Below are 14,509 nucleotides of genomic sequence, written 5' to 3' on the forward strand. Positions count from 1 at the left end.
CTCCCCACATAATCAAACTTGTAGCGTTCATTACTTAGCTCAAACAGCCTTCACCCTTACACCAATGATAGAAACAAGTATACAATTCCACGCACAAGAATAAATGTCAAGACTCATTTCATGATGCAGCTGAATATTCTGAACCGAAACATTCCAACCTGAATCCAGGAATTTTGGACACATTGCCAGAAGAATACTATCACCTGATAGAATCAAAATCCCAATAACTGATTCGACCAATTGATAGAATCCGCAAACAGAACACGTTCCCACATATTGATCTAGCTCTCCGTCCATTCATCACACATATTAAACTCCCACAACGAAGAATGAACATGAACCCCCTGAGAAATATATCGTTGATCACCATAAGTGGTACTTACATATTGCTTACACTTCCTTAGTGGTCCACCACCTCCCTACACATTCCACACCCCATAACCTTTGAGACTAAATCCATGAAATACCCATGATACAACTTTCCCAAGTCCCATGTCCCAAGGGTTAATAACTGCCATCTCACATAAACACACATAAGACATCTCTTATATCCCATATGAATGTTAACTGCCCCCATGTAATCCACCAGTCTATTATGCCCCAAACCCTTACACAAACTACACATTCTCCCTCAAAAACTGGTTATGAATCCTCTTGTCACCCCTAGTATTCCCCCCCAGATCTACAGAATGTTTCTTAGAGCACAAACACTCCCACACCTCCCATTCCAAAAATCTAATCCGCTTACTTCAATCCACACCTAAAAATGATCCAAAACACAGTCTTATGAACATATACCCGCCCCTCTCCCTACAAATAAAAAATTGTTCCCCAACTCCACAACAACCCCACACCCCACCTGCCCCCTCAATACTCCTTCACACTCCACCACAACAATTAAAAACCTAAACCTACTTAACAATAATCTTTCGCCACTATAACCCACCCCACAACCACATTTCACGGGACCCTTCATCCGAACTAATATTGAAGTAATTATACCTCCCACCTTCCCTCCCCCCCCACAATCCACTGTAATTATCACACCCCCTACACGAAACAACCCAAGCATAACCCAACCCCTCCCTCCCACATGACCAAACCCTCATATCTACTCCCCTTTGATACACAACCAAGTTCTACATTTCACCCCCCCCCATTTCACCCTACAACAAAATCACACTCTCATGACAAAATTTCCTCAAAACCCCCAACATAAACCTTAATCCCAACTTGTCTGTAGAACTCTCATTACTCCCCCATGTAGCCCCTCCCCAATAAACTTAACCGGTTCATTGTAGAATAAATCATGTAATACAATATCTAGAATATAAAAAAAAATATATCACTAAAATGTGGCTTGATAAACTTTTGTCTCTGCGACATCTCTGATTCTAGATTCTAGAGGGAGAAATCCAGTAAGTACATAAAACTTTCCAAACCGGTCCTTGCCTATTTCGGATCTCTCTATATTCTCGCGTAATTAAATTGAATTTTCTATCTTAACCGATAGAAAAGCCATTAAAAACCATGTATAATCCAGAATCCTGACTATACCGGCCAGATATGCTGGTACCGATGACATCCGGTTTTAACAAGTTACACGGTATTGTAATTCTGCTGAGAAAATCTTTTCATTAGATAAGGGGTCTGGTGGCTAGACAATACCATACCTGCTATGCTATGTGACTTGGCATAGTTGAGTGCTAGATGTGTTGCGGTTTCACCATTGATGTAGTGTATTTTGTTGATAGCACTTTGGAGTTCCTGCTGATTCTGGTTGTCGTTCAGATCGAAGTCACCTCGCACTCCGGTGGAGAAAGTGATGGAGGCGAACTGAGTGTTGTTTGGACCGATGGTGAAGCGAGAAGTGAAGTTCCTCATGAAATCCACTTGTTTATTGAAGTTGGCGCTTGTTTCACTACCAGAGGAGTCCAACAGGAAGACGAAATCGGCAGGGAGCAACCCACATTCTGTGCGATGTAGAAATAGAATGTTGGTAATAGCTAAGGACAACGGTAATATATAAGTATGTTCTGTCGCATAACATTCTATCAAAAATCTGAAGTTCATTGGTCGATAATTAAAAACAACAATAACACATCATTAACAATTGCGAAAAAATGTAATCATTTTTAGCACGAATATAAATTAGCGTAATTCGTTGGTTCAAAACCAGATATACCCTTTGAAAATAGCGTCATGCATGAATTAACGCTTCAAAGGCAGTGAGAAAAAAGTACGATTACAATATAAGAAAAAGCAAACTATTTAATCATTGCTAATTCATTTAAAACAAAATTCAAATGATACCAAGTGCTACATAACAGTAACTAACGCCCTAACCTCAGGGTTAAAACAGTAACTATCATAATGCCTCCAAAATAATAAAAAAATAGCTCCTAACAGTAGTCATTGACTCTTCAGTGTATGCAGTTATATAATCAATGGTATTGTGTGGTGTATATACTGATATCGAATAGGATCCAACAGGGTAGAATCAGTTTTGTAGTACTAAACATATCATATTTGTAAATATATTTTCAGAATCTGTCTTCAGTGTGATTTACATTAATACATTCTTCAGCAATGTTAACGACGAAAGTCATGATAACATGACATGACCTGAAATCAGTCACGTTCTATAAAAGGTACCTTTTATATTTCTTATAAGTAATATTTTATAAACACGTATATTTACAGTTTGCACCGACATGGACTCAATAACCATGGCTTCTAGTATTATCATTACCAGTGTATACTGATCGTACAACACGTGCGGCGACTCTATTGTTACTGGAATAGTCGCTGGCGTAGCAACGTGGGGTTATGACCCCATTTTTGATGGGAACATGTGAATGACTCGATTCCAATCAGCTGTTCAATCGAATTCGTTGATGATGACTGGAGAGAACAAAATATGGGTATTTTAATAAAAAAAAATATGTAACTGTCGCGAGGATAAATAATATTCATTTACGTGAAAAACTGTAAATATAAGGAATAGATTTTTATTTTGTTGAGGTTATGAGGTTAACATGATAATGGAGCCCGTGTAAATGTTATAACCCGACTTCGCCGGGGTTACATAATTTACACGTGCTCCATTATTATTATATCATCATAACCACAACAAAATAAAAGTCTATTCCTTAAATGTCTCCCGAGTGTCTTACAATGACGATGATAAATGTGTGGCTTACCTATGGACGATACTGAGTAAACCGTGTTGATTTGAGCCCCAATGGCGAGGAGAAGGACGAGACACAACATGGTGGTGCCGACGGACAGATCTCGGAACACTGACGGCCGAGAACGGACTCGGTCGTCATATACAGTATCTCCTCACCTTTGACATGTACGTGGCCTTCTCCGATGATAAGTTGTCGGCGATAGTGTTCCTATATAAGTATAAGGTTTATCGTATTGTATAACACTGTAAAATCTCTTTATTTACGCGTATACTATGTTTAGCGCCGTCGTTATTTTCAACGTATTCACGGATACATATATATGCATTCGCGATGAAGGTTCATTTAAGCATTGAATGTCTTTCAGTTGACGTTCATAGCCAATATGAATGCCAACTGGACAGAGGCAAATTACATGAAGCGCTAGCGCTTCATGTTGGATTTGCCTCTTTACAGTTGGCATTCACATTGGTTATGAATGCCAACTGAAAGTCGTTCAATGCTTATATTTACATTTGGAAACAATTTTATGATGAATGATGAAATAACAAGGGATTTTGCATCTATAACGCAATAATTAATTTTCTCTTTGTTTCTGACTATCTGATTGGCCTATTCATTTTTTCATTCCACGATGAAAAAACAAATCCGAGAATTGCGCGGAAACCCGACGTTATCTTGACATCACAATAGAAACATTGACGTTGCTTATTAATTTGGAAAAAATAATCCCTTGGAAAAAATCAATGGAATCGTAGATGTGAATGTATATCATTTTATAGAGTAGCCTGGAAAATTAATTATAAGCATTGATGTCACTATTTTTTAATTTCATCGGGTTATGAAATAAATTTTGTTTGCAAACTTTTGTGAGAATCCGCTACGCGCGGATTCACACTGTTTGCAAACAAAATTTCTTTCATACCCCGATGAAATTAAAAAATAGTGACATCAATGCTTAATTGATCATTTGTTATCGTCAATGATGGAACAGCCATTTGAACAGCCGTTTTTCGTGATCGCTTGCCCAACAATTGTGACGTCACAATAATAATGACGTCATGAGAAGCGAAGTTCATATTTTATATGACTCCCAACTGGGCTTAGTAAGGTTACTTAGTGGGACTGCAGTGAAAATGTAAATATATTGTTATGAAAAAAAGAATCGGCAATCAAAACGCAAGATTAAGTATAAAAACAAAGAATTTTTTTTTATATATATAAATAATTAATTTTTCTTTGTTTTCATACAAAATCTGGCTTTCTGATTGGCCAATGTTTTTTTTGCATACCACTATGAAAAAAAAAATCCGAGAATGGCGCGAAACCCCGACGTTATAGTGACGTCACAATAGAGACATTGACGTTGCATATTGATTCGGAAAAAAGAATCCCTTGAAAAACCACTATAATGTTACATTTAAACATACTTCATTTCATCAAATAGAGTATAAAATTAATTATAAGTATTGATGTCACTATTTTTTAATTTTATCGGGGTATGAAAAAAAAATTGTTTGCAAACTTTTGTGAGAATCCGCTACGCGGATTCACACAGTTTGCAAACAATTTTTTTTTCATACCCCAATAAAATTAAAAAATAGTGACATCAGTGCTTAAATGTATTAATATCACTCTATTTACATTTTCACTGCAGTCCCACTATGTAACCTTACCAAACGCAGTTGGAAGTCATATAGACAATGAACTTCAATCGCTTATGATGACGTCATTATCAATATGTGACGCCACAATTGTCGAGCCAGCGATCACGAAAAACGGCGGCTATTCAAATGGCTGTTCCATCCTTGATGGTCAATCAACATATCCGGTTCGCTGGCATCACTTTTTTTAGGCGTGGGAAACCCCTTTACGCACGAAGCGACGGATCTTAACGTAAAGAATAAATAATTTATTTGAACGATATATAAACAAAAGTAAATAAGATCTTAAGTTTTGAAATTATTTTCGTGCTAACAGAGTTTAGAGTGTTCATAACGAATGATTAATTCATTATAATTCAATGTTGCTTGTTACGAGCATTTCCATTGGCTTAAAAATTTACTTTATCAGCCCATAAAGGAAAAAATGGCGTCGCCGTTTGTAACGTCGCTTCTGATTGGCTGAGATGATAGACTAATAATTTCATAGACAAAAGAGTCCCAAAATGAATTTTAAATGTTGAAGAGATTATCTTTGGTAAATTGAATTATAAGGATTAATTTGAATAGATTTTTTATGTTATGGAGATATAACACAAAAATCTGAGTGTACTCTCATCATAAACCGCTTCGCGGTTTATTTAGAGTACACTCAGATTTTTGTGTTATATCTCCATAACATAAAAAATCTATTCAAGTTAATCCTTAAATAGATGCAAAATCCCTTTGTATGTCAGCAAAAAATTGTAACCAAATGTAAATATAAGCATTGAACGTCTTTCAGTTGGCATTCACTGCCAATATAAATGCCACCTGGACAGAGGCAAATCCAACATGAAGCGGTAGCGCGCTTCATGGAATTTATGGCTATGAATGCCATGTGAAAGACGCTCAATGCTTAAATGAAAAACAAATCCGAAAATGGCGCGAAAACCCGACGTTATCTTGATGTCACAATAGAATAATTGACGTTACGTGTTGATTTGGAAAAATAATCCCTTGTAAAATCAATGGAACCGTACGTGTAAACGTATTTTGTTTTATTATGTAGTCTGGAAAATAAGCATTGATGTAACTAATATTCAATTTCTTCTGGTTATGAAATTGAAAAAAATAATCTTTCATAGCCCGATGAAATTAAAAAACAGTGACATCAATGCTTATATATATGTATACGTTTCTGTTGCAACATAACGTTAAAATCTGTATCCCTCTAAGATAAAGTGGTTTGTAGTAATTAAAAGTTGGTTCCTGCTATTGCATGGCAATTTATATTTGTCCTATATGTTTTAAATTTGCAAACATATTTCATTGCGTGTGTTGCTTTCCATTCTTTTCAAGACTGCGTTCTGTATGTTTTCGACCCACATATTATGTTTGTTTTTTTGTGTGTGTTTTTTTTACAATTTTAGTTTTGGAACTGATGTAGTACAGTCTCACAGTGTATGAACGGAAGTGTAGAGTATAATCATTAGTTGCATTTTGTATCGTCACTTGTGAGTATCGAAGCGGGATGAATGAAAACAGGCATAGTATACAGGTCGGTAAAACACCAAAAATCGGCATTATTCGTAACTACAGATATATTAAACATTGTAGACGTCCTCATAACATATACATTAACAAATTCATGAACATGATTTTGAAAAGAATGTTAGCAATAGGTAGGATACGATCAAAACTGCGATGTGTTTTCCGGGGAAATTGCGTCCCCCACCTTTTTCCTGAAATGTACATGTATGTTATAATTGTAACTGATATGAGTAATTTGATTATATATCTATTTACAGTTTCTTTATTCTACATCATTCGTACTTAGAAAACGGCTAAAACATATCTTAAAATATGCATACACGAAATAGATAAATACTTTACACTTCCGTTCATACACTGCGAGTCTTTATCAGTGAACTTTCAATGTTTAGTAAATGGAGTTGATGCCATTAAGTGCATTAGATGCTACAATACACTGTGTACAGCTTTGTCCATGCCTCGTCAACATGGCGAAGGTATCAAAAATTAGGAGAAAAATAATTTCAATATTTAATATTCCATGTGGAATTATTTCCGTATCGTGCAATCAAACATGTTATCAATATCATAGACTGGTTCAAAGTATAGTTTGGACATGAACAAACAAAATCAATTGATTGTAATTAATTTTCTCTTTGTTACTGGCTTTCTGATTGGTCTATTCATTTTTTTCATTCTACGATGAAAACAAAATCCGAGAATGGCGCGGAATTCCCGACGTTATCATGACGTCACAATAGAAACATTGACGTTGTGTATTGATTTGGAAAAAATAATCCCTTGGAAAAAATCAATGGAATCGTACATGTAAATGTATTCCATTTTATAAAGTAGCCTGGGAAATTAATTTTAAGTATTGAAGTCACTATTTTTTAATATCATCGGGGTATGAAATAAATTTTGTTTACAAACTGTGTGAATCCGCTTTTCATACCCCGATGAAATTAAAAAATAGTGACTTCAATGCTTAATTAGAAATAACTATGTAAATATACTTTCAACATAATCGACGGAACGTTATTTACTATTTTAGACGGTGTCTATATGTCAAAAGGCATTTATCGACAGTTTATATGCATACATTTATTATCTACGTCGGAAACAAACATTGACCATTGTACGTTTATGCGGCAGCAACCTTTGGAACAGTAGTATGGGATTGCATCTTAGCTCTGACTCCCATGGGACCCTTAAATCCCTACTAGATATAAAGTTTTACAAAGGTTATCATCATTAAAGTCGGTTTTATTCATTTTGTCAATTGTGATTATTCTATTTTTATATTCTTTATTTCTCTTAGTAATCATTCCTTTTAAAGTCGTTTATATTGTGAAAACTGATTTGAGCTTAAAACAAAAGGGTATTCCAAGTATACATGTATGTATCATTTTGCTGTAATATCATCTAAAATTAAATATAGAGAGGAAGCATGGGAGAAATATCTATAAGTCCGATAAAGGATAGTGATAACACAATTTTTAACCTGTTTATGTATTTCTTTATCATTGTTTGCAATAAAACACACACAACACATGAAAACCAACTCACTGTTTTATTTATATCAACTGGATGCTAGTTACTACAAGCAGCATTTTCCAGACTTTGTTGTATTGTATGCAGAAGGTCAAAGTTTGTTACGGTCAAGGGATGATGGTCAGATGCAATAGTGGACAGTTCGTTTGTATCGAGCTTATCACCAATACCAATAGCAAATACTTTGTCCACTGTCTTTTTGAGAACAGCAGCCTCGTGTGCAGTAGCTGTTGGATCTGCGGATTGTCCGTCGGTAATCACTATCACTATATGAGTAGCATTTTGACGTCCACCATGTGCCGGAAGGAAGCTGTTTTCTCGAACGAATTTCAGAGCCAACGACGTGTTGGTTCCGGCTCCCATGTATTGGAGGTTTTGGATGGCATGGAGAACTTCGCCTCGGTGATTGTATGTATTTAGGTAAAAGTCGTTCCTTATAGCTGACGAAAACGTCACAGTACTGAACTGAACGTTCGTTGGGCTGATTTCAAATCGTTTGGCAAAGTTATAAACAAAATTGATTTGCTTTGTGAAGTTCTCTTGTTTTTCACTTTCGGAGGAGTCGAGGACAAAAACGATGTCAGCAGGTTTAGGTCCGCATTCTAAAAACATATAAAACACGATACATAACATTTTACAAAATATTTTCTTGCTAATGAATTATCTATATTAAACAATTAACTAACCAATTTTGCTAACTTAAAGCAAAATACAAATGCTAAAACAGCATCAACAAACATCATTACAGCAAAGAAACCTATATTCAATGTTTAGCGTCTTTATTTCAGAAACAACAGCAGAAATAAAAATAATAATAAACTATACTAATTATATATAGACTAAAACTCCTATAACCGAATCAACCGGCTTCTTTTTCATTAATGAACCCCTTGTTCAGCGATTTACTATTTCAGAATAAACAGAAGAAGTAGTAAAACTTTACCTGGTTTGACCGTGGTGGTGGTTGTAGGCGTTGTGGTGACAGTGGTGGGAAGTGCTACAACATAGGTAGGCAATCATACATTACAGGGAATCGTCGAATGTTCGTCTGTTAACTCAAAAATGATAAAACCCTGTATTTGAATTCTCTTAAAATCAGCTTTCTTTTAAAAAACATTATCAGTAATTTTAAAACTATTTGCTTTCTCTCTTTGTTATCATCTAGCTATTTTAAGGAGTAATTATCATTTTTCATACTTACGTGTAGTAGTTGGCGGTGGGATGCGATCTGAAAGAAATAGAACACTACAGTTTACAGTTTTTTTAAACGTTTTCTTATTCGTAAGTCTTCACTTTAGCGAAAATCATCTGTTTGAAAATCGGAATCTCAAAGAAAACATTATATTCACTTATAAATAATTCAGATTTTATATAATATTCATCAGTTTAATTTCCAACTATAAAAAACGTATTTACAGTAACCTACTATAATAAAACAGCAATTTGTTAAACATCCTTTACAAAATGCTAATAATGAATTGAAGCAAAGAAAGGTTTCTATGTTATGCTTTCTACTATGTACCGAATGTATGCATATATGTATGGTTTTATCTCAGCAGTTTAAAATAGATAACACAACTTCCATATATTATAACAACATGCAAATAGTGAAATGATAAATATTTTCTCATCTTTTCCCTATGACTTACGTTCACAGATTTCTTTAACGATGTTGCCATGGATGCTATCAAGGTCATTAAAGCTCTTCACATTAAACACATGTTGTCCATCATCGGTTGCTATGGCAGTGAGTTCTCGCTTGTCGACACTGTGACCAATACCTATGGCGAACACTTCATCCACGTGATGTTTGAGTGAAGAAGCTGCGCTGATGGTGAGTTGTTCCTCATTAGACCGACCGTCTGTTAAAACGACCACAAATCTCTTCGCTCCGTTTCTAGCGCCGCTGTGATGAGAGTGCCCTTTGAAAATATTGTGTTCGATCATATTCAGGCCTAGATCGGTTCTGGTCTCGCCGTCGGTGTACGGTACGCTCTGAATAGCATGCAGGAGGGATGTTTTGTCGGGGTACTGTCGCAGTTTGAACTGGGTATGGGCCGTGGTAGCGAAAGTCACCAGACCTACCTGAGTACCTGTGGGAGTTATGTCAAATTCGTTCACTATAAGGGATACAAACTGTCGTTGTTGGTCGAAATTACGAGTTCCTTCGCTGCCAGAGGAATCCAGAAGAAAAGCTAGATCGACAGGTTCATCTCCACACACTAGTAGAAGAAATTTGACATCTTGTTATTTGATATTAAATAGTTTATATAAAGATTTAAAAAAATCATTTTCAGTAAATTTGTATAGGTTTAGCAGCGTTTTATTATCTCATGTTTTCACAATTTATAAACGAGGAGCATAAAATCATTTCTGCTATTCATTTTCTTATAATTATGTTTCAGTGAGACGCAATACAAACATACTACTGTAGCCATCCAAAACATACAGACACAACACACTACACTTGGGGGAGATCTATTTGTGAACAGGACGTTTAAACTAATAAGAGTTTACCTGTACAGGTAGTATCCGTCAGTTCTTTCTCCAGCACGTGCAGCAGGTCAAAGTTACTAACGGTGAACACGTGCTTGGAGTCCGAGGCTATTGCCTGTAATTCGGCCGTATCCACGGCGCTGCCTATACCGAGGGCTATCACCGTCACATTGGGCTGATGCTTCAGGACGTTGGCGTAGTTCATGGTCAAGTTGGGCTCGTTTGACTTACCGTCTGTCATCACTACAACATATTTCTGGACACCGGGTCTGCCTCCAGATTGGACTGGAAATTTCAAAAAAGTAAATGCATCATGAATTCTATTTTCGAAAACTTTCGTTTCGGTTACGTTCTTTACAAAAAGCAAGATTTGTGTATGCAAACTGAAAACTGTCTTGGCATCAGGACCAGAGGAAATTGCATTTATTATTCTTTGGTCACAATTAGAAGAAAGCAAAGGTTAAAGATTGTTAACTTATTTGCAACTTCCTTGTATTCTATTATGGATTTGCTGTTAGTCATGCACTTATTACAACAATATGGAAGCAGGAATAAGTCTTTGTTTCAGTTTTGTTCTTCCCACGAGTACACTTACCTGTGACACTGTGTTGTTTAGCGAAGTTTAGAGCCAGATGGGTGTCGGTCTCGCCATTCATGTAGCTAATCTTACTGATGGCATTCTGTAACTCAGGTTGGTGTTGGTTTTCGTTAAGGTCGAAATCATTCCGAACACCGGTGGAGAAAGTAATGGAGGCGAACTGAGTGTTGTTCGGGCCGATGGTGAAGCGAGAAGTAAAGTTCCTTAGGAAATCCACTTGCTTATTGAAGTTGACGCTTGTTTCACTACCAGATGAATCCAAAAGGAAGATGAAATCGGCTGGGAGCAGTCCACATTCTGTTAAGTAAAATGATTGTATACATAAGGTAAGTTTTTTACTAAGTTTGTGCTGTTTGATACACGTATCTTTACATCTGTGTTATAATTTTTGATGTAGTGTACATATTAAGGTATTACCCCTTCCGTTAAACCTGCTGATATCTCCACGCCTATAAATTAGGTTTTGTGAATTAGATACAACTAACTTCATCAAAAGTGCCTCTGCAACATGAATAGATCTGTAATTTGTTGTATGGTTTGTATTTGACAAAATATGCGAAAAAGTACGTTACAAAATACAAAATTATAACTATGTGATTATTTAATGTATATCGCAGGTATTATCATCGTTTGTTTGACCAGATTCGACTTTTACGAAAGCATACACCTTGAGTCCTATTTTACATTGGCTTGCAAATGGCGGTTGTAATATTTTCGACATTAAATGGCTTGATATTATCCTCTTAGGAAGACTGAACATGACACGTTTCGAGAAACAAGAGGCCCCATGGGCCTTAACGGTCATCTGACCATTAATACAATATATATTAGAACTGAATACATAGTAAATTGCACGTGCAATGATTTTAGTCTTTTTGACCCCTGTGACTTTAAATGAAGGTCAAGGTCATTTTAACAAAGTTAATAGTCCTTCATTCCACCATGCTATAAATCAAGTTTCTAGGCTTCGTAGTTATTGACAAGATGTCATATAAAAATTTGAGCCTTTTTCACCCCTGCGACCTTACATTAGGGTCAAGGTCATTTATGTGAAAAAACATAGTAGCACTTCATCCCAGCATGCTACAGGCCTAACACCGGTACCATGGGCCTTTCAGTTAATGAGATGAAGTCGTTTAATGATTTTAGCCTTTTTGATCCCTAGGTGTGACCTTGAATTAAGGTCAATATCATTAATTTGATCAAACATAGTAGCCCTTCATCCCAGTATGCTACAGGCTCAATATCAGTAGCCTGGGCCTTTCGGTTTTTGAGAAGAAGTTGTTTAAAGATTTTAACCTTATTTGACCCCTATGACCTTGAATGAAGGCCAAGGTCATTCATTTGAACAAATTTGGTAGCCTTTTATCCCAGCATGCTACAGGCCCAATATCAGTACTGTAGGCCTTTCGGTTCTTGAGAAAAAGTCGTTTAAAGATTTCAGCCTTTTTGACCACTGTGACCTTGAATGAAGGTCAAGGTCATTCCTTTGAAAAATCTTGATAGCCCTTTATCCCAGAATGCTACAGGCCAAATATCAGTTCCCTGGGCCATTCGGTTCTTGAGAAGAAGTCGTTTGAATGAAAAGTTTACGGATGGCGCACGGCGCACGACGAATCATGATGACTAAGGTCATCGTGACCCTTCGGGTCAAACGACCTAAAAATGTGCAATCGCTGGATGTTGTGGTAAACGACTCAAATTTGTAAATGTAACTTTTGTTTTCTTTGAAACATTTTTCTTATGTGCTCATATATTATAACAGCATTGAATAGGTGCATTGATATCAACTGGAGAACCTCCGCGATAAATTTACAATTTGGATTGCATTTGCATACAAACGGTGAAAAAAACTCAAATGCGTATGCTTTTATACGGTAAATATGGACAAACAAACCTTAGAACTACATGTACGTACTAGCTATAGACACCAATAAACATGGTTGTTTATTGACAGACATACATTGTAGATTTTGACCCTGATGGAATTTTTTTCTGAAATGCACTATTTTGTCAAAACTTACAAATAACGAGTCAACAGTTATACCCATGGCTGCACATGCAGTTTTGATCAACTTGGTCATGTCCAAATGCATCAAAGAAGTAATATCTAGACGTGCAAAATGTCACGTAATGTAGCTTAAATGTGGTTTGATGCCTTACTAATGAAATAGTAATTCAAACGAAGGAGAAACCGTTTGGTTTTCCATTGTAATTGTAATACATTTTTATTTAGCATGTGAAAACGCGTGCTGTGGAATAGACAGTGGCGATAAAATAATGCACTTTTCAATGAATGAAAGAAGATATTAATTAATTAAAGACACGTCTACCTGATGTTAATGTTTATGAAAGAATGAACTAACAAATTAATGAATTCTGTAAACCAACTTTCTCGCATGTCCGATTGACCTCGATCCGTTATTTTGCCTCTCGGAAGCTTATCATCGCGAATAAGCACCAACATAACTTACATTCATATCAATTTCCATTTTTAAATCCACGAAATTAACCTGAATGAGTAAACTTCGAGCATTTGTATTGAAATAGATTTCGCGAAAATTTAAAGCAGCCAAGTTGGTTTAAGTCGATAAATTATTGAAAGCAGGAAATTCGTTTTCCAAACTGTAAGTAATGTGAAGACGAATTTGTACAGAAATAGGGTCGTACTGAAGAACATGACATTGCTGATAAACCTACCGACCTTTAAAATATTTTAGGAATATCCTGGCAAATCACGTGTGAATCACAATGTGTAAAGTATTCAAATTTTGATCTCATAGAGTTTATATCGTTCAGTTTTTGTAATATATTTATTAACAATAAACTTTAATCAACTGTCAAACTTAATTTTACTAAATGTTCAAAACATGACGGTATATTAAAGTATTTATAGTGTTTAGAAAACATTGAAGACATGTAGTTTTGTGCATTTTCTAGAAACCTTTTTAATTAACCCGCATTTCAAAACACATACCTGTAGTGAAGGCTGCTTCTGATCCAAAAGTGACGGCCGAGAGAATGATTAAAGTCAGTGTTGGCCACATCATTGTTACAAGTAAATGTGAAGCACGTGAATTAGATGACCTAACAACTTTGTGTGCTTCCACGTCCGATCACTTGTCCGAATAAGGTCAGAAGACCTGCTCACGCGTGGCCATATACGATAAGGTCAACAAAATTGTGGCACATGTATGATGTTTGTTTCATTTAATTGTCACATGTCTTGATACTATGTTCCAACGACAAGATAAAATTCAAAATGTCATTCAGTTGATACCTCTCTATACTAAACAGCTAGGATTTATAATACTTTTATTAAATGCTTCTTTAAAATCAACCAGCACCTTTTGGTATTTAGGTATTTTTTAAGGACCATTTGATTTTCTTGTTTAATGTATGTACATTGTATTAGATAGTATAGGGGCCAGCATATAATGATGAGAAGAGACTGAACCCGAAATGTGAAGTTCTAGATTCAGATTTTTGTTCTTGGT

General features: G+C 35.9%; 2 protein-coding genes across 2 annotated transcripts; both read right to left on the reverse strand.

Moving 5' to 3' along the window:
- Positions 1-1,161: 1,161 nt before the first annotated feature.
- On the reverse strand, positions 1,162-3,370 carry LOC138319615 (cartilage matrix protein-like). Its single transcript, XM_069262763.1, has 3 exons — positions 3,204-3,370; positions 1,674-1,973; positions 1,162-1,166 (listed from the first exon to the last, which is right to left on the reverse strand). The coding sequence occupies exons 1-3, from the start codon at positions 3,271-3,273 to the stop codon at positions 1,162-1,164; spliced, it is 375 nt and encodes a 124-aa protein (XP_069118864.1). The 5' UTR covers positions 3,274-3,370.
- Positions 3,371-7,923: 4,553 nt separating this feature from the next.
- Positions 7,924-14,075, reverse strand: LOC138320009 (cartilage matrix protein-like). The gene is made up of 7 exons (XM_069263106.1): positions 13,990-14,075; positions 11,010-11,309; positions 10,436-10,699; positions 9,568-10,140; positions 9,120-9,146; positions 8,862-8,915; positions 7,924-8,520 (listed from the first exon to the last, which is right to left on the reverse strand). The coding sequence occupies exons 1-7, from the start codon at positions 14,060-14,062 to the stop codon at positions 7,958-7,960; spliced, it is 1,854 nt and encodes a 617-aa protein (XP_069119207.1). The 5' UTR covers positions 14,063-14,075; the 3' UTR covers positions 7,924-7,957.
- Between the last annotated feature and the right edge of the window lie 434 nt (positions 14,076-14,509).

Source organism: Argopecten irradians, chromosome 3 (assembly GCF_041381155.1).
Source record: "Argopecten irradians isolate NY chromosome 3, Ai_NY, whole genome shotgun sequence".
NCBI classification, from domain to species: Eukaryota; Metazoa; Mollusca; class Bivalvia; order Pectinida; family Pectinidae; genus Argopecten; species Argopecten irradians.